This window comes from Cinclus cinclus, chromosome 6, assembly GCF_963662255.1.
Source record: "Cinclus cinclus chromosome 6, bCinCin1.1, whole genome shotgun sequence".
In the NCBI taxonomy this organism is placed as follows: Eukaryota; Metazoa; Chordata; class Aves; order Passeriformes; family Cinclidae; genus Cinclus; species Cinclus cinclus.
Window position 1 is genome coordinate 36,358,212 of NC_085051.1, and position 18,972 is coordinate 36,377,183.

General features: G+C 35.3%; 1 protein-coding gene across 1 annotated transcript in view; it reads left to right on the forward strand.

The window, feature by feature from the left end:
• The first annotated feature begins 677 nt into the window (after window positions 1-677).
• Window positions 678-18,972, forward strand: part of AKAP6 (A-kinase anchoring protein 6) — a 203,896-nt gene continuing 185,601 nt past the window's right edge. Inside the window, exon 1 of the mRNA XM_062494828.1 lies at window positions 678-992. Within this exon, the coding sequence (XP_062350812.1) occupies window positions 678-992 (315 nt within the window). The remainder of the gene's footprint in view (window positions 993-18,972) is intronic.

Consider the following 18,972-nt stretch of genomic DNA (forward strand, 5'->3'; position numbering starts at 1 on the left):
AGAGTTGTTGCTTATTGCAACAGTTCTTAATCTAACAAATTACTAGAATTTAAAGTTCAAAATGAAAATTAATGAATCAACCAAATATCCTCAATAATTCCTTCAAGTTCACCTGCAAATTTTTATACATGATCAATAGTTGAGTGGTCAGTTGTGAAATTTAAATAAATCTTGAAGTATCCGGTGTTTAGTCATAAATTTCAGGCCAAGGAACGTGTTCCAATATGTACTAGTTTATGAATACAAGTCTTCTATTGACTTCTGGAGTTCAGTAAAGTACTGCTGACTTTTGTCAGTGCTCATTTATTTACGTTGCAATTTTAAAACATGAGAACATGTTATTTATTAATGAAAACTATAATTTCCAAGGTGATTAGAAATTAGATGAGAAATTACAATTGGAAATTAAAATGAGAGAAAGACAGTATTTTACTTTTCCCATACAATGATCGTGTTCAAATCAGCAAAGTTATTTTGAAAAAAATATATTTAGTCTTGAATTTACGGTATCGATTTTTAGGGTGAAGAATTTACTTAGTTGTGTAATACATACGTAATCTACTCCTTGTCTTTGAGCATTTTGTTGCTAAATTTGGTCTTAAAACAGCAGTATGTTTTCTTTTTATCTTTGCAGCTATTTTTGAAAGAAGTATGGTTTAGGCATTTGCACGTTAGCCATGGATGTAGCACTTTCTCCCATGAGAACACAGGAACTGGATCCGATGCCATCTGATGCCTCTCCCATGCTCATAAACATGACTCCTACAGTGGAACACGATGGGGAAGGGGATGTCATGAAGGACCTTGACTCTGGCCAGCAGTATGAAAAACCCCCTCCTCTACATACTGGGGCTGACTGGAAGATTGTTCTCCACTTGCCAGAAATTGAGACCTGGCTTCGGATGACGTCTGAAAGAGTCCGGGATCTGACCTACTCTGTCCAGCAGGACTCGGATAGCAAGCACGTGGATGTGCATCTGGTACAGCTGAAGGTATGACAAATTTTATATCACAGACTTGTCAGTGAAGGTGTCTCATTCAACTCTGCTGTTAGTAAAATAAACAAAAGGGCTTTTCCTAACTGCTGAAGCATGTCTGACAGCCTATGCTAAAAAGTGAACAAATTAAGGGAGGTAAGAGAAGCTACTTAATTATTAGATTTTCTACAACGTTATTTGCTCATCACTTAATTCAACAGTCATAGCCATATTTATGGACATGTTCACACTCTAAAAGCAAACAATAAAACATTATCGGTAACCTGACTGGACATCTCACCAGTGCCCAGAAATATTCCCACTGATTTTAATGGGCTTCTGTACCTGAAACTCCCATATAAAATTCCTAATGTTCCAGCAACTGGGCCACTCATTTGAAATTCAAGGCACAATTCAAATAATTAGTGCCCGGGACCATAAGTGTGTGTTCATTTGCATGGCCTGGTTTGCTGCAGCAGATGAAGCATGCTTTTGAAGGTGGCAATTTCCAAAAATAGCACAAATGTTATCTCTTCAGGCTGAGCTGTCTTCAGAGTTGCATTCTGTGGCCTGTTTATGTGAACATAATCTTCCTTCATACTCAGTGCAATGGTATTTTATTTGTGTTTATTTTAGGACTGTAGCTGTAAGCTGTCTTAAAATACAGCACTGTATACTAACACTAACCAGAGTGATTGTACTGTAACCAGTCCTAACCAAATAGAGAGCTGATCTGATTTTTTTTAAAGGTCCCAACATTTTTCTAAAAATTTTAGGGTAGACATTGACAGGTTTTGACAAGAAAGGACTAAATCCACACTGTGCAGTAAGTTTTTAGCAGATACAGTGAAAAGGTATTTCTGAAGGCAGACATGAGAAATCTTGCTGGGTTTGCTGCTGGTTGTGATCTGGAATTGCTTGTGGCTTTGTTAGCGCAGTGCTGAGCTGAAACTGGATGTCTGTGGAGCTTGTGGGTGGTGTTTGCACACAGCTTTGGGCTGGTTCAGAGCACAGGCAGAACTGATTTGTGCCTGCTTATGAAACGAGAATATTCTGTGCATACAGCTCACCCTCATACGTCCACTAATACATTTTATTTGTAAATGGAAGTCAGTGAAGGAATAGCATTCCTCATGGTTTTTCTTCTTTATAGAGTTTAGTTGTGAAGTCACAAGAGTCAATTGGAGTTCATAAAATGCTTTCCTAAGGGTTTTATCTATGTAAACTAATGGAGCAAAGTTTTAACAAACGCATTGGAAGTACAGAACTTCTGTAATCTGCTGATCTTTAAATCTGTATACAGACAAAAAGAAATATGACTGTAGAAACAAGAGCTGTGAAATTATTTTACGTAGTATAATATAATATAGACTTTAGATTAATTCTGAATAGTTTATCTACTATGAAATTAACTAAAACTAAGCAAAAGACAAATCCAAACAAAAAACCCAACTACAATTTCACACAGATTTATTTTTTTCTTCTGTCCTCTGATAATACTCCTGAGGGACTACTTCCCAATGATGTGTATCCTTCTGGAACTGTTGTGCACAGGCTTGACATTGGGCTCGGTGTGAAGCTTGACTATTGCTGAGTAGACTGGAAAAATTGTTCCACATATCTTTCATACCAATTTAGTATTTTCATGTTTTCCCAAGCAGTGGGAGATGGTTGATTCAAGTTGAGTTTGCAATTCACTGTAACTCCCAATCTCCTTTCCCACAATATAGCTTTTTTTCATCTCTCCCTTCCCTATGAAATCTTACATGTGGGATTTTACCTTTGTCCATCATGGAACTTTTTTGCTTTTATTTCATTCCACAATTATCTCCTCCAAGAACACTCATTGTTTTCATCTGTAAATTTAAGAAGTCTTCTTTCTGCTGCTTTGTCCAAGTCATAATGAGAAAAATTAATTATGCAGACTCTGGATAAAGGTCTATAATATAATGGTTTCTGAATATAATTTTCAAAATGCAAATGTAGCAGTAAAACAAACAATTTTTCTTTTTCTCATTATTTGTTTTCCTCAGCCAGGAGATGTCAGATTCCATTTTAATGAAGCTTTCTATTTGTTTTGGATTCTTAGAGTGGATTTCTTTCCTCTGGCAGTCAGTTGGCTTGTGGTGATAAGACTGGTTTGGGGATCTAGGCCATAGCAGACTCTTTATGTTACTCCTTGGAAAAATTGCTCAGCACACAGATCATCTCTTGTGAAAATTTTCTCAGTATCTCAGTTGCAGATCTGTCTGTGCTTTGCTGCTTCTGTAAATAAGAGCACTGCTTCTTTATTGTGGCTTGTTCCCTAGGGATTTTGGTGTTTGCAGCTAGTCTCTTTTCATGCTGCATGACTTAGGGCTTTACAACCTCCACTGATCCTTTGAAAATACTTGTCTCACTGTGGCAATGCCCTTTCTCAGAACTGGCCACATAGCATGAGTGGGAGGTTTTGCTTATATTGTCCCTTGAGAAATTTCCTAGAAAGCTCAGCTTCACATGAGTGTTTCAGGAAGATAGCTGGATGAACTGTAACTCTTCAGATTCCAGAATGCCCAATTTTAGTCTTTCATCTGGCATCACTCTTAAGCTGTTCTATGCTACTTTTACATGCTCTAACACATTCACTGTAGCTGTTCCCAATTGCAAATATTGTAAAAGACATTTTTAAAAAATGATGGTTTTGCTACAAGCAAATTCAGTTCTCTCTGTGTCCTTTTATTGTCTTAAAATGCTGAGATGCTTTCATGATCTATTTATTTTTTAATATTTTTAATAAAATATATTTGCTTTTCCAGCAAAATCTTTCTTGGAATCCTTCTGAGGTATAAATTGGATTCAGCTCCTGTTCTGCTTTACTTTATATCCCTTAACTCTCACAAGGAAGGGTCTACTGTTTTAAACTATTGATAACTGCTTTCTACCTTTTTTGGGGAAAAAAAGTAATTTAGGATGATCTAGTGTAATCTTCTGTACCTTAGATGACTTAATTTCTAACTTATTTTGGAGTAAAGCACTCCACCCCCGCTTTGTGACTTCGGTATCTGAACCATATATATTGACATAGAAACAAGCACAGTTTATGCTCTGATAGTGTCTCTTTGCAGACACTGATGATGTCACTCTTTCCAAGTGGAGACACTTCAGTCATCCTGGTTCCTGGATACCTGGGTCAGTTGCAAACATCTTTTGACTGGATTTCTCATCTTTCCTCTTGATTCCTACCACAAAATTTTCTTGAACTTTGGGTAGAGATCAAATATCATGCGGCCATTATCCTTTCACTACCTTTCCACTGTTTCTACTTTTTTTGAGGGACAAAGGCTTTTTAGTTGCTCTTTTTCCTTGAATTTAAATCCTGGCTAAGAGGACAGTGTGAGACATTATCGAAACAAGATATTAAAGACACTAAAGCATGTTAGAGTGCAATGTATCTGCAGTTAGATACAGGTTATTACTTTCTCCATTACTTTACGAGAATTTTGAAAAAAAAAAAAAACAAACAGGGTACAATATATATCTTTCTTATCCCCTTCTCTTTAATTAGCTTTATAAAATTTTCTGAATAGTTTAGTAAGCCTACATTTTTTTAAATTTTCGGTTTTTCCCTGTGGCCTGAGCATACTCCTTGATTTGGAAAAATGTCAAGGAATAGCCAAAATAGATGTGTGTTTCTCAGATGTTATCTGGTCAAACAATCAGATTGCTTCCAACTTGTCTGGTAATTCTGCAATCTTGCACAGACGGAATTTCTTATGGAAAAAGATGTGACTTGTTTACCATATCTTAATGTGATTTATTACAGTAAAAGCACACCTGTAATAGTCATCTTGATTTTGTATCTCTTAGACTAACTTCTCTTCTGCCTAAGAGAAGAAAATTCCCTCTTCCCAAGTGATTTTCCTAATCCCTTGCTATGTTTTATCAAACATAAACAGAAGCTAATGCTCTATTCTGTGCAGAGGGCAATCCTGGAGGCATTGGACCTGCTGTTCACTTATCTACCAGATCACTGCCTCCAAGAGTGAAAGCAATGGTCAAGCCAATTTTCTAGGTACCAATTAAGTTTAGAAATTAGATGCAAAGTTAGGATTTCTGGCACTCTGAGCTCAGAAATGCAAAATTTTAGGCAGTAGAATACTTTCACTGAAATGAGCAACAGAGGTGTTCTTGTGGTACTCCGACATCTACAAATTAAATGGCAACTGAGCCAGATGATGTAGGACTGTGCTTTGTATGAACGCAGAAAGAGCATATGTATTTTACTGGAAATTCAGTTGCCTCCTAAAGAAAGCTGGATCAAATTAAGGTAGAAGGCTGCTGAATAAAATAGGAGGCTCAGAGAATTGGGAGTTAATGAAAAGTAGAAAAAAATTGAGAAACAATAAGAGGTTCCTATCTGTTTCTGAGTAGGGAAGTGAGCACTAACTACTTGGTTAGTCTGCTGTTATGTATGTATCAAGGGAATAAAAATAGCTAAAAGCTGGAGAAGCCTTAACTGGTAGCCCCAGTGATAATGGAAGACTTGGCTTGCATAATTTATCAGGAAAAATGAATAATTAATAAATGTTGCAGATAGCATTCTGGACCCTTTAAAGCTTGGACTCTCTTTCTGAAAAGGCAGGAAAGGTGACTAATAAAAATTGTTGGAATTAGTGTTCTTGTAACAAAGGAATTTTTGAATATTCCTTTGAGTGGTAGAACATCAGCACTGGATATTCCACCTGGGTTTGGGCAAAACAGATTTAAGAATAAAGAAAAGGTATATGTTACATGATAGATTCACGTGAGGTGAATGTATCATGTAACACTTAGGTGGGGCCTTATAGTGGCTTTTGGAAAGGAATTTTGAGCCATGTGTGGAGTATGTAAGCTCTCCCCTTAAAGCAAGGGACAGTATGAACAGCTCCTTTAATCAGCCTGAGTTTCTACAAAGCAAACGCTTAAAGAAACACTGAGAAAAAATTCTGCAACCTGTGATATTTCTTCCAAGGATGGGAATGCATTCGTTAGTTCTCAGTGACATATTTGGACATAGAAAGGTGATGTGTAATTCAGGGAGTTTGTAGATATGAGTACAGTAGCATCTGCAATGCCGTGAAGGTCTTAAGGTTGTCCTAAAATAGACATTCAGATTGTTCAGCAGTCAGGAGACTCGGAAGAAAAAGGTGAACATTTGCCTGTGATGGGGAAAAAAGAGAGTGAGTCTTCTACCACTTGCACGTTCTTCTAGTTATAAAATAAAAACTCTTCAAAATATCATTTTCATTATTTACACATTTGAAACATATACTTACTCCAAAGTTTCTGTTTTAGATATCTGACATGAATGCATGTAAATGCACTTTGAACTAATACAATTATCATTCCTTCCTCTCCTCTCTCCATATTGCTCCCACATTAAAATATGTTAATACAGGCTGTAGAAAATGAGCTAATATGCTCTACAAATGGTCTCTGGAGAAATATTAAAATTATTATCAAATTCCAGTACAGATGTTGCCTATTACATTTTCCTCTAACCTATATCTTAGTCTGATTAAAATATAAATTGTGACTGGATACAATGCTGTAATGATATAAATTTCATTATAATGAAAAAAATTTGTATGTCAAGTCATTGGGCAAATTCATTAACAAAAACATTTGCTGAGAGAATGTATTGTGTTGTTTAGTATTTGTGTATGTGATGATAGTAACACACACTGTCAGATTTCCTGGAAAACTGTAAATTAATACTATTTCAATGGTGTAAGATTTAGTACTGTCAAATTTTAAAATGAGAGGTCATTGACAGTATATAATTATCTTTATTCAAAAGTAACTAACGGGAATTTTTTATGATAGCTGTGACTTTGTTGCAAGGTTTTTTTAATTAATATCTATGCAAATGTAGATGTGTGTGTAAGCAAAAGAAGGCACAAAAAAACAGTTCCACATAAATGCTAGTGGTGATTTTTTTCTTGACAATTTGTGTGAGTCTATATGTCACAAGTATGTATTATAAAAGTCACCTATTTCTGATCTGCATTGTGAACTATGATGTTCATAGGTGTTTTCTTGCTTTACACATTTCAGTAGTCTTTGTGGCTGTATTTCTTATTAGCCATTATAGGGGTTGGGTTTGTTAGCTTTTCAATTTATAATTACATGTCACTTATAGATATCAAAAAACTCTAATATGGCATAAGGGAACAGTCACAGTAGGGCACAGAAAATGCAAGAAATTTTTTAGTTTGTTGCATTATGTTTAAAATTCCCTTATGGGCTTTTATTATAGGAGAATTGACAGAAGACATTTCAGGTTATAGGATTATTGCTGTCTGAATGCCAAAAATGCAACATGAATATCTCAATAATATGACAAACTTGTGTTTTAGTAAGAAGAGGTTCTGAAAGTTGGTGATTTTTAAATATCCTTGGATGTTTGCCTCTTGCATTATGTTAATTATTCCTCAGAATGAAAGTTCTTTCTCTGTAGTTAACTCTTAGAAACCCTGCTGTGATGTGATTCCTTTGTAAATCAGCAAAACAAACAGATTCCATGTATTTTGTTGTGAAGAAGGCAAAAGGAGAACTAATACCTGCCAGTTTCTCCCTGCAAACGATTCCCTGGAGAAAGACAGCAGTTTTCATGTAGATAGTTATGATTCTAACCCTTGATAGAGCATTTCAAAAGATGGAGCATTTACTTTTTTGGAAGTGTTTCCATTTCTTTTTGGAAAACGTATGTAATTCAAAAGGCATAAAGCAGCACTGCATTACAGCACTACTACTACAGCAATCACAGCACTCCAAAGTTCTGACAGAACATCTTTTATAAGCCTTCACAAAATATAAAATCTACTAGTGGTACATTGCAATTTTCCTTTCCCACTGAGCAGTGTACTTCCTTTTCATAATCTGTGTTAGCTGAGAAAAGGCATCACACAAAGATCTGAGCTATATTCTTTTATTCTCCTCTGCTGGCTCTGGAGCCATACGTGCCCTTGGCTGTGGTTCCATACTTCAAAAGGGACTCGAAGCAAGCTTCAAGATACAGTATTCTTTTTTGCTGTGGTCTTTCATCTCTTTATGCTGAGATGAGTACATTTGCTTCTGATAAAAAACCATGCAGATATTCCACAGGAAAGAAAGCAAGTTTCTTCAGAATAAGTTCTGTAGATTTAATCATAGTTTATCTGCTAATGTATAGGGAAAAGATAATTTTATAAGTGCATTTCCAGTGTGATTGTGATCTGGTATTATGAAATATGTTATTTTTATAACTGACATAGATTATATAGGCATATATATGCATAAGTATGAGTAAGTTTGTAGTACCATAACAGAAATACAGTGCCACTACTACCTCAGCATTTGCATATGCGCTTATTCCTCATGCATTTCTGGTTTTTCTCAAAAATTCTTCTGAATTACCTGGCCTATAATATTAGAGAAACTATACTACAGTTCACTGTAGTGCACCACTGATGTGTGCAAGACCTTTGTTTGCAGTTGACCTTGTGACCATAGATACAAAAGGGTTACTCTGTGTCTCTATGGCTGTTCATACACTGGCAGAATAAAATCTCTTGATGTGACAGAGTACAGTTAGTACTCTTTGGGAAAAAGAAATTATAGTCAAGGAGAAATATTATATTTTTAATAGTCCCAAATATCTGTACTTTTGGGTACAGTAAAGTATCTGAAAGACCCTACAAAATAAAGAAATAGAATCATATTTTAAGACCATTAAGATGTGTGGGATGAGCAAAGTGGTTGATACAACATCTAATCAGCTTGTATGAAAGATATGGCTGACATCTCTTTCTCCATCCCAGAACAGTCCAGCATCCAAGCAGACAAAATCATCAAATGGAAGTCTGCAAAATCATTAGCCAACTAATAACATCATAGAACTGAGATACTAAACTGAACATTCTTACTTGCTCTTCCACAGGTATTTTGAGGAAGAAAGCAAGGCTAAAATACTTTTAATTAAATCCAGGATTTTTAGGCAATAAATGAATTTCACAATCTGGACATTTAAGAATATTATCAGATACTGTAAGACTCATGATAAAACAAAGGGAGGAGGAGTATTTCCAAGGGCAATACCATAGGATTTGTACAGACATGATACCACTGTAGCTAGTCTGTATTTTCTTTGCTAAAGTCATCTGCACTTCCTTCATGCAGTATTTATGGGGACTTCCTGAAAGTTCAGATGTCTGGTTTAACTGTTTAACTGAAGACAAAATGGTTTACTTACACATTTGTTTATCTGTTATCAGGTACAAGATCCCTTTTTCTCTCAGGACTAGGATCTTAACTTGAAATAGATAATTTTGATACCTTGGGTTAAAATACCAAATTTCACACAGTAAAAAGTGTAACCTCTTATGCATTATTACAAATATAACCTTCTCTTCAAAGACTACTCTGAGTATCCACCTTGCTGATGAATCTAGACCAGCAGTTTAGTATGAGGAATTAAAACAGAGGTAAATAGAAGAATACATGGGAAGGGAGCCACTCTCTTTTCTCCAAAGGAACATTGCATTTCCAGTTACAATACTATTGTTTGCTTTGAAAAACCTTGCAATTACACCAAATGCTGTACTACATTCAAACGTAGAATAAGGAGTGATGAAGATGTATTTTTTACTACATTACAATTTAAGTTATATGCTTTTGATTTTTAGCTGAGATCTGCAAGAATAACCTCCCTGTCTCAAATCTGTTCAAAATTCTGTTTTGATTCTAATTATGAATGAAATATTTATAATATCTCTGTGTTGGTTTTATTATTTATTTATTTATTTATTTATTTATTTTAAGCTGATGAATAGCTAAATCAACAAACTAAACATTTGAGCAGCAAAGACTTTGTGGTGATTTCCACTGCAATTTAAATTACTATGCTCAGATTTGTAGTTACAATACAGTAGTTGGGTGTGGTTTGTGATTTTTGATCAAGTCTCAGTAGATGGATTTTCTTTGCTACTTTGTCTGATATAGCAGAGAGCAAATCAGAATGGAAGACCTATACCTGTAAGTTATTAATGAGATTACCAAGGAAAAACCCATGTTATATAGGTATCTTACTTCTGATAAAGACATTTTCCTTTATTCACAAAAGTACATGTTGATGCAGATTGGCTTGGGATTTTTATTTGTTTGGTTGCAAATCCTATTCTAGATGTTGGTTGCTAGCCTTATTTTTCCAGCCTCTCCTCCCTGTTTAATTATCCTTTCAGCTATTTTCAGGTTCCCTCTCTCTAAGTTTTTGTCCTCCAAAACTCCCATCTGATTCCTGTCCTTTTTAATTTTCTTCCCATTTGTCCTTTGCTAAAGTACAATGCTGAGTCATCTGCTGCCACACTGAATTGCTGCTTCAAAAAGCCCTGATTCCTTTCTGAACCTGCACCAATGTCATGTTCTGTGGAGAGAGCAGGGGTCTGACAGAGCACAGGTTTAAGAATACTTACTGCATTAAAAACGAAGGGGGGAAGTAGATGACAGTACTACACATGGGCCTTACTTCTGTGTACAGCATTTATTTTTTAATCTGGTCTTGTATAATGTCTACGACCATAAATGAGTAAAAAAAAATCAGTTTAAAGTGTTTAGTATGTTTTCTAGTATGCTCAAATCAGTGAATGCATATGTATTAGGGTGCAAGACTTTCTTTTACTTCAAACAGTTTTGAGTGTAGTCGTGTAGCCATGTTCCTGCAGCAATCCAGGTAGTCAGCACCCAGCTTTGTGTTGCCACAGTCCTGCATTACTAGAATCTGAACTTGCTGATTTTATTGGGGGTTTTATGCTTAGTTTTGTTAGCTCCCCTATGAAAGATGAAGATTCAGTTGTTATAATTGAATGAATAATGACTTTGTTGCCTTGATGATTGAATAATTTGTCCTTGAATAAGAAATACAGCTTTTAGCATTTATGGAAAAGAGGTGATTTAATTCTGACAGCTACAAGAATTTCTAAGAATTATCCATTAAACAGCAATTATTAAATGCTTCTTTGAAGGCCTCACTTCATTGAATTATTCCTGGCTTTGCTCTCTTGCAGAACCAGTTGCAATTGGCACATTGCACCCAGCACGTGGAAGTCTATTTATCAAGGCCAACTGAACAGAAATAATAATAACAATAATAATAATAAGAGAAACAACAACAACGGTAGTAATAAGCTAAAAAAGAAATACAAAAAGTCAAAATCTTTGCATTTAGTAATATAAAGAAAGCCAGATAACTAATGGACATTTAAGATATAATTATGCAAATGCACACACAGGCAACTTTGTACTCCTGGGAAGCTGTTGAACTGTATGGAAGTACAGAAATGAGGAGTTTAATAACACATTTGAATTACTTTTTAGCGTTTAAATAGCATATTTATAATATTGTTCTTTGTTTATTTACTTCTGTAACTAATTTTATTTCTATTAGAAACATTACTTTCACAGGGTGCAAGTTTTGTGTCGTAGTATTGTAGGAAGATCTTTGCTATTTGTCTTCTTAGATCACTGTCTATGATTGAGTAGGTAAATGATAAGATTAAAAATTTACTTTGTGTGTAATTAATTGCAGTTATTATGTATTTCAGTTTTCTTCTTGTTCCTTATTTCTATTCTTACTGCCTGGGCAAGAAAACCATACAGAGCATAGTGTCCTGGAAAACTAGAACTTAGGTTAAAACAAATTTAAAAAAAATAAAAACAACCAACGAAACAACATGACAACCCTGAGGCCCTGGGCAATAGTCTTTAGTAAAACTTTTAGTAACTTCAGTATTAAAAAGAGCAGTGAGGCATTTCAGGTTCTGCTGCGGCTGTGCTGCAGCACCATCTAGTGCTGCAGGAGCTGCCCAGCTGCTGAGGATGGAAAAAAGAAATAGGGAGGGAAGGGAAAAGTTTGCTATCACATGCACAGAACTCTGGAACATTACCAGTAGTAATCTGAAAGTTGTTCTTAATATTTATCTGGAAAAAAAAAATCTTTACTAGTGTGTCAAGTTTAGCATACTTGTAAAATAAAATGCTTGATCTTGTAGTGGTAAAGCTGACATAGAGCCCTCAGAGAAAGATGTGTGTGCTTGTGTACACACACACACACATACATATATATATATATACACTCTTTACTCTATATTGCTCTACCTTGAAACAGTCAATATCTACAGTGAATTTCTGCTATTTCTCTAGATCAGAAAAATACCAGCTTGGTAATAGTGCTAGCAGGAGACAGTGCTTAAATTAAGGGTGTCCCTGAAGGTGGAGACACCTACAACCCCAGACCTTGGTGCTTGGATACAAAATTAAGGCTTCTTCAGGTTTGCATGAGTCACTGGGTAACTTAGTATTTTGTTTGGATTTCCCTACTGTTTTGAAGCTGTTTGCACGGCACACCCACTGTATACTTGACATAAGTGTGCACCTTACAGACACGACGTGGCTTGTATGATGTCCAAAATAAACTGGCAGCAAAATCAGCAGTAAGAGCAAGTTATTGCAGTTCTGCCCATCCATGACACCACTGCTGTTATCACCCCCTCACCCTCCCAGGCAGCCCCTAAAGCAAGCTCTCTCTCTGACAGCATGGTTTTCTTATTGTTTTGCTTACGGTTCACAATTTATTTAAATCAAAATGAGCACTTATGCTTTGTGGTAAGTCTTATTACAAAATCAGTTTTCTGGAAGAGGGGCAGACATCAATTTAACAACATCTTGGAAACATAATGTACCCAGCATGATAAAATTTTAGCATGAGAAATGTCCTTATGCATTAAGGAGACTAATGGATTTTGTTTAATATCTTTAGATAAGTTTAGGACAATCTAAATATCTAATATCTAAATATGTTTCTCAATAACAACACGAGAAACTCCTTTTATCCAAAAGTACTTATCCTTCACAGAAAAAAACAAAACAATCCAAAACAAAACCAGTCAAAAATAAGTAAGATAGGCTGAATTTGAAGTAGCTGATTATTAGAGCTGCCATGAATCTTCAAAAGTATCTGTGCTCTGTCTTAAAAATCGGTGCATGTTTTCCCGTCTTTCTTTCTGTGTGTAGAGTTCTGTAAGAATTATTCACACATAGCACATGTATCTGAGCACATCAAATGCTAATAAGAAGCAATGTGAAATATGCAACAAAATACTGTACTGATTTTGTGGGATGAATAAGGGGTTCCAGTCCATTGAAGCAATTATAAGACCAAGATTTTTGTTGGTATTGTTTTCTTTCTGTAGTTTTGGAACAATATGTGCATTCATTTAACTATGGAATAAAAATATTTGGTCTTTTTGCACAGTTTCATTTCACTGCAACTCACATGGACTGAAAGAACAGCTGAATAACTTGGTATGGAAAACCTATAGGTCATGAATATTGGATGTAACAGCTGTTTTCTTTAAAAAAATTGGATGATGTAATCCCATTGCTTAGAAATCTCTAGAATGTGACAGTCAATTATTTGGAATAGGAGAAGGAAAACTGGTTTTTGCCAGCCTTTCATTTCCTGGCAAAGACCATGTATACAGTTTTTCATTATTATGTTCTTCAGAGCAAAGTCTAAAACTGTTTTTGTATTATGAGCTCAACATTTTTTTATATAAAAGACTAAAAATGCAGTCCTTGTTGAACCTGTTTATTCTATTTATTTTCTGTGAAATTTTAGAAATGCAATTTAGAGAAAGTGTTCCTCTGCAGTATAACCTTACTTATCTTTTGGTTTGTCAGGAGGAGGATGAAATGTTAGAGACGTCTGACTCCACTTAGTCTTTGAATTGCAGTATATGTCTTTAAATATGTCACATCATACTTTGCAATGATAATGCACTGAGGATTTTTTAATAGGATACTAAACTTACATGGTGTGAGGGAAGTCTGCAGCTCCAGATGTTATCAGTTCAGCTGTTTGCTAGAATAACAGGGGAGTCAGTGTGTGCACTCCAAGCAGGTCCATTTAATTCCTTGTTTCCTGAAAGAAATTGAAAGTGTAGGGAGGAACAGGCTAAACCTTCAGTCTCTGCCGGGTGCTGATGGAAGATAGGCTGCAACAAAGGGGTCCCTAATAGGTATGCAGTGAAAAAAGTGATTCTCTCTGATACTCAGTTTAAATTACAGTAAAGAAAATGCCAAAGGTGGTATTTACTGATGTTTCCTTCATCGAAAGGAGAGGTTGATATCTGCTACCTCTCTTTGCCTCACACAGATGCATTTCTTCATGTAGTTGTTCTGAAGATATTCAATAAATGCAAATAACCGGCAAATGGACAAGCACTTGGGAGAGATGTTTTTGTTAAACTTTGATTTTTAATTATGGAGGTAGACTGCAAAAACTGTATTTTAAAAATTCATCTGCTTTGCTTTCAATCTGTTTGTTGTTTGTAACTATTTTCCATTTATGATTATGACGACTTGGTGGGGTGCTTAGGGAAAATTTTAAGGGAAATAATAAAGCTGTCCATTAATTGAATCTTCATTCAGTTTGAACATTCCCACTTCTGTATTTAGACTCAGTTATATTACCTGCAAGAGAATAAAACCATCCTATTCTGGTATTTTCAAATCCACAAATTGAATTTTATCTTAAAAACTTTATAAGAGGAAAAGATCATCCATCCAACACTTTTCTTAATACTCACCCTGAATTATTGTGCATAGGTCTTTGATGTACTCCAAGCATAGCTACACTTGTGTGAATCAGTAAATACCATGTAGGAAAGAGATCTGAATTTTGGTCTCTTTTATTTCCTTTGAGAATCACAGAAACGTAATAGGCTGTAAAACAGTTTTTTTTAACCGTACACATTTGAGGCACCTATAGAAAGTGGATATCATGGAGAGAAAGCTTATTCTGCTTCTAAGCTTTTCCAGTCAAAATGTCATTACAAAATTTTGATTTAAGTTAATAGATATTTTTTTCCAGTGAAGCTTTCTTTAACTGGAAAATGTGAAACTAGCTTAACTCTTCTTATCCAGGTCAATTTGCTATACTCATAAAAGATCAAATGGGTTGTACACAAAGACTGCATTTTTAGTCTTTTATATAAAAAATGTTGAGTTCATAATACAAATTATGTGGGCTGTCTGGTTGGTAAAGGTTAGCTTAAGGGGAAAAGCCATAGAAATTAAACCTCAATCAAAAGTATATAATTGTAGTTGAAAAAAGTTACAATGATGTTGCAAGTTTGAAATTAGAAGCCTTTCATATAAGCTCTGAATTTTTTTCCCCTAAAATAAGTGCCAAACCCCTCATTATTAACAAATAAATAAATATATAAATAATATATTAAAAAATACACACACCCTTAGCAATTCTATTTAGACTGTAGACGTCAACACAAGTGATTAAATTGATTGTGGGTGTCATTTCATTGAGCATTTTACCTAACCCTTCCAAAAGCATTTGTATTTCAGGGGAAACACATGACTCATTCATTAATTCTAACCTCAGTTGTTTTTATTCTGGCCTTCTCTCTTTTACATCTCCAGAATAACTTGCCGAAAATATGTCCCATTTTGCAGAGTTAGCAGTAAAGGTCTTTCAGAACACTCTAACATGAAACCTTCCAGCTCTGCGGTATTGTCCTTGCACTAGACAGTCTTTCATTATTAAAGTCATCTCATGTAAATTATTCTGCTTATATTTCTTTCAGCATGGTTTGATTTTATGATCTTTATAGTTTTCATAATTAAGATGGTAGTCCATTTCCAACTCATCAGTAGACTTTGTAGACTTGGTTCCTTTCTCACCCAACTCGACTCATCTACTGCTCCCTCCTGGAACAGGGATTGCAATCAACAAGAAAAAACTACCTAGTAATGCAAACAATGTTCTGAGATGTGTTTCTTGGAGTTACCTTACTCAAAGAAAATGGATTTCCTGCTGTTAGGCAGGTATAAATCAAGTTTCAAAGAAGGAACTGAGCCACTCACCTTCAGTTATTCTTTCTCAGTATTTTACAATTTAAACCCCAAACCAGAGGAAACCCTTGTAGATTCTCAGCATCTCAATGTGTCATGCTATTGTTGCCTATAAATAAAATTATAATTTTGATTAGCTTAGGAAAATCTATTTCATATTCCAAAAAGGATGCCAACTACTGTAGCCTATGCAGCTGTCTGTTTAAATACTAGCAGCGGATGAAATGGACATTTTTCCTAGGAAAGATACAGTATTTTCAAAGCCAGAATTATTTGGAGCTGAAACTGAAGAAAAATTTAACTGAAATGATTTGAAAAAATTTTGAGCAATGATTTTTTTTTTAAAGTTTAGCCAGAACTCTTCATATAATACTGTTTAAATGACTTGAGTGAAACAGGGAATGCAATATGGGGTATAATCTTTGAGCGCAGAGCATGCAACTGTGGCCAAACCTGGAAACACCTGGTAAATTTTGCTCCAATATCAAAGGAGCAGTTTCATTGTGATAAGTGATGTGTAGAAGTTACAAAAGAATTTGCAAAAGCAGCAACTTTTCTTGAATTTTGTTTGCCTGGTTGGTTTGTTGGTTTGTTTTCTCTCCCCTTCATTTACCCTCTTTTAAACGAAACTCTGTCATGTAATAGTGTTTCTGATTGTAGTGCTTTCAGAAAAGCTTCTCTTGGGTGTGTGTGCACACAGATGAACTGGCTGGCCAGGATAGCTCTAAGCCTTACAGTCAGATAAGCAGTTTGTCCTGTGGTTCCCTGTGTGAGGTTAGGTCTGCCACTACTGGTAGTATGAGGATGAGTGGGAACAAGAAAGCTGATGTATGAATTAAAAAAAGATAAGGGGGGGGGGGGAAGAGCAGAAAGGGGGAGGAATGAGAATGAACAGCAAATGAGGGTGTGGAGGTATGACTGAGCCTTTAAACATGACTTAGAAATAGTTACACAGCCAGAGAATTTCAAAGGAATCCAGGGTTACCAAAGGCCTGTACAGAAGAGGGAGCTCTTTTCAAAAACTAAGAGGAAACTAAAAGGTGTTATATAGAGTCCAGCTGTAATAAGTTCAACAACTCTAAGTTATTTTCTTTGCCCATTTAGAATGTAATAGTTAAATATTACAAATGTGGACATTGCAAAAGTAACAGTCTCTTATGCAAGCAATGAATCTCTCCATTAGGGAAGTAATAACTTCCTATTAATACATTTGTTCCAAGCATATGATCTACCAGGTCCTAAAAATAAGTTCTGAGCTTCCTAATATTAACAAAGTAGATATTTCCACTCTTTTCAAAGCTTAAAAACAAAAGCTGAAGTAAATTCAGGGTCAGATATCCAATTTTGTGCTGTGAATTAGAGGGTCTCCTCTCAAAGATCAGCTTTACAGAGTTACCAAGTGACTGATATGCTACTGGATTCCTTCCTGTCATAATGCCATAAACATTCTGCTGGAACTTAGGTCAGTGCTTAAAATAACCTTGCTAATTGCAAGTCTCCAAGTGTCGGCTGAAATTTCAGTGAGCTGCCACGCAGCCGATCTGGATGTTGAGAAATCACTACTGTAGCTCGGAACGTGCAGGGGAAGATCAGACAGGCCTAAACTTGACCTGCACAGTAACACAGGTAGAGGCAGCAGACAATTCTCTATATTTAATGTAAAACAAAAGCTCTTGAGTCTGCACTGAAGATGGATTGGGTTACAGATCATCTATGGCTTACTTGTCTGTCTTTTCAACAGACATATATTTTTTGATTTGCTGGTTGCATGTAACTCCTTTAGCTGAGGAAAGGAAATGGGACAGTCCTTTTCTTTGCAAAGCTGATAAAAGAAAATTCTCCTACTGCTATAAATGAGGTAAGATGTTGTTAAGCTGAAATATTTTACAAAATGCTAAAAATGTGTAAAGCAATAAATTTCAGTTTGATTTTTTTATAAATAAAAACATTTTTATTAAATCAATTGGTTTTCAAGTTCTTTAGAAGTATTGCATTACCTAAAAGTGGGTTTGAAACAATACATTGCATTTCCTGTGCACTGTGAATCTAACTTGCAAAATTGACAGATTTTTTTTTTCTCTGTAGATGTAGATTTCTGAATTCTTCAGTCTCAAAATTCTTCTCTCTCTCAAAATACATTTGTCATGTGTAAAATTCTTGGTCTTCTGTTTCCATGTGGAGATTTTAGGTTTTTACTGGGTGTTGAGGTGAAACCTAATGCTCAATCTTCTCTATTCTCTTAGACATTACTCAGCTAACTTTTTATAGGTCACAATATAATTAGAAATAGGCACTTTAAGATTCTAATTGCATTACTTCGGCTACAATTTTGACCTATATTGTGAAAAGAAGTGTTTAGTAAAGGCTTAGGAAACCATCAGACTGAAAATAATGTAAGTAATACAAAACAAGGAAGTTCATAATTATATGCAGATTTTATTAATTCTAATAGCACCTTAATAAATTCTGAAGTTTTTCATAAGGAAACCAAATGTCCTGAACAATCTGTTGCTTATCACAGTTGCACTATTTTAGCAGACCATTTAAAAAGTATTCTGAGAGCTGTATGCTTTCCAAAGGCCCTTTGTTTTAGTTTTGTTCTCAGCTCACAAAATTCTGGGTGTATATCCTGAGGAATGTGCTCAGACTGCTCAAAAGCATCTGTTCTCTCTGCAAAATTATTAATTCTTTTGAAATTGTATCTGCAGGAAAAGTTTAGGAATTTTTTTGGTTAGCCAAGGTTGTTTTCTTCAAAGATTTGCATTGGATGAAGATGATAAAGCTTTTTGACTTCTCTGAAGCAAAAGTTGGCACTGGATAGAGAATTGACGTGTAGATTCTACAAGGTGCCAGACGAATGGGAAATCAGCCCATAGATTATGGCAGCAGTTGCATCTGTTATTTGGATAGGAATTTTTCATTGACTTCTAAAAGGTTTTTATTTTTGCTCTTCAGCTGCCCATGCATCAATGGCCAATTGCTCTTGTTTAGACTTTGCTGGATAAACAACTTATTACTTTCATCTCTGTAATGGCAGTTGTCATACTCTTCTCCAAAGTGCTATTTGTGA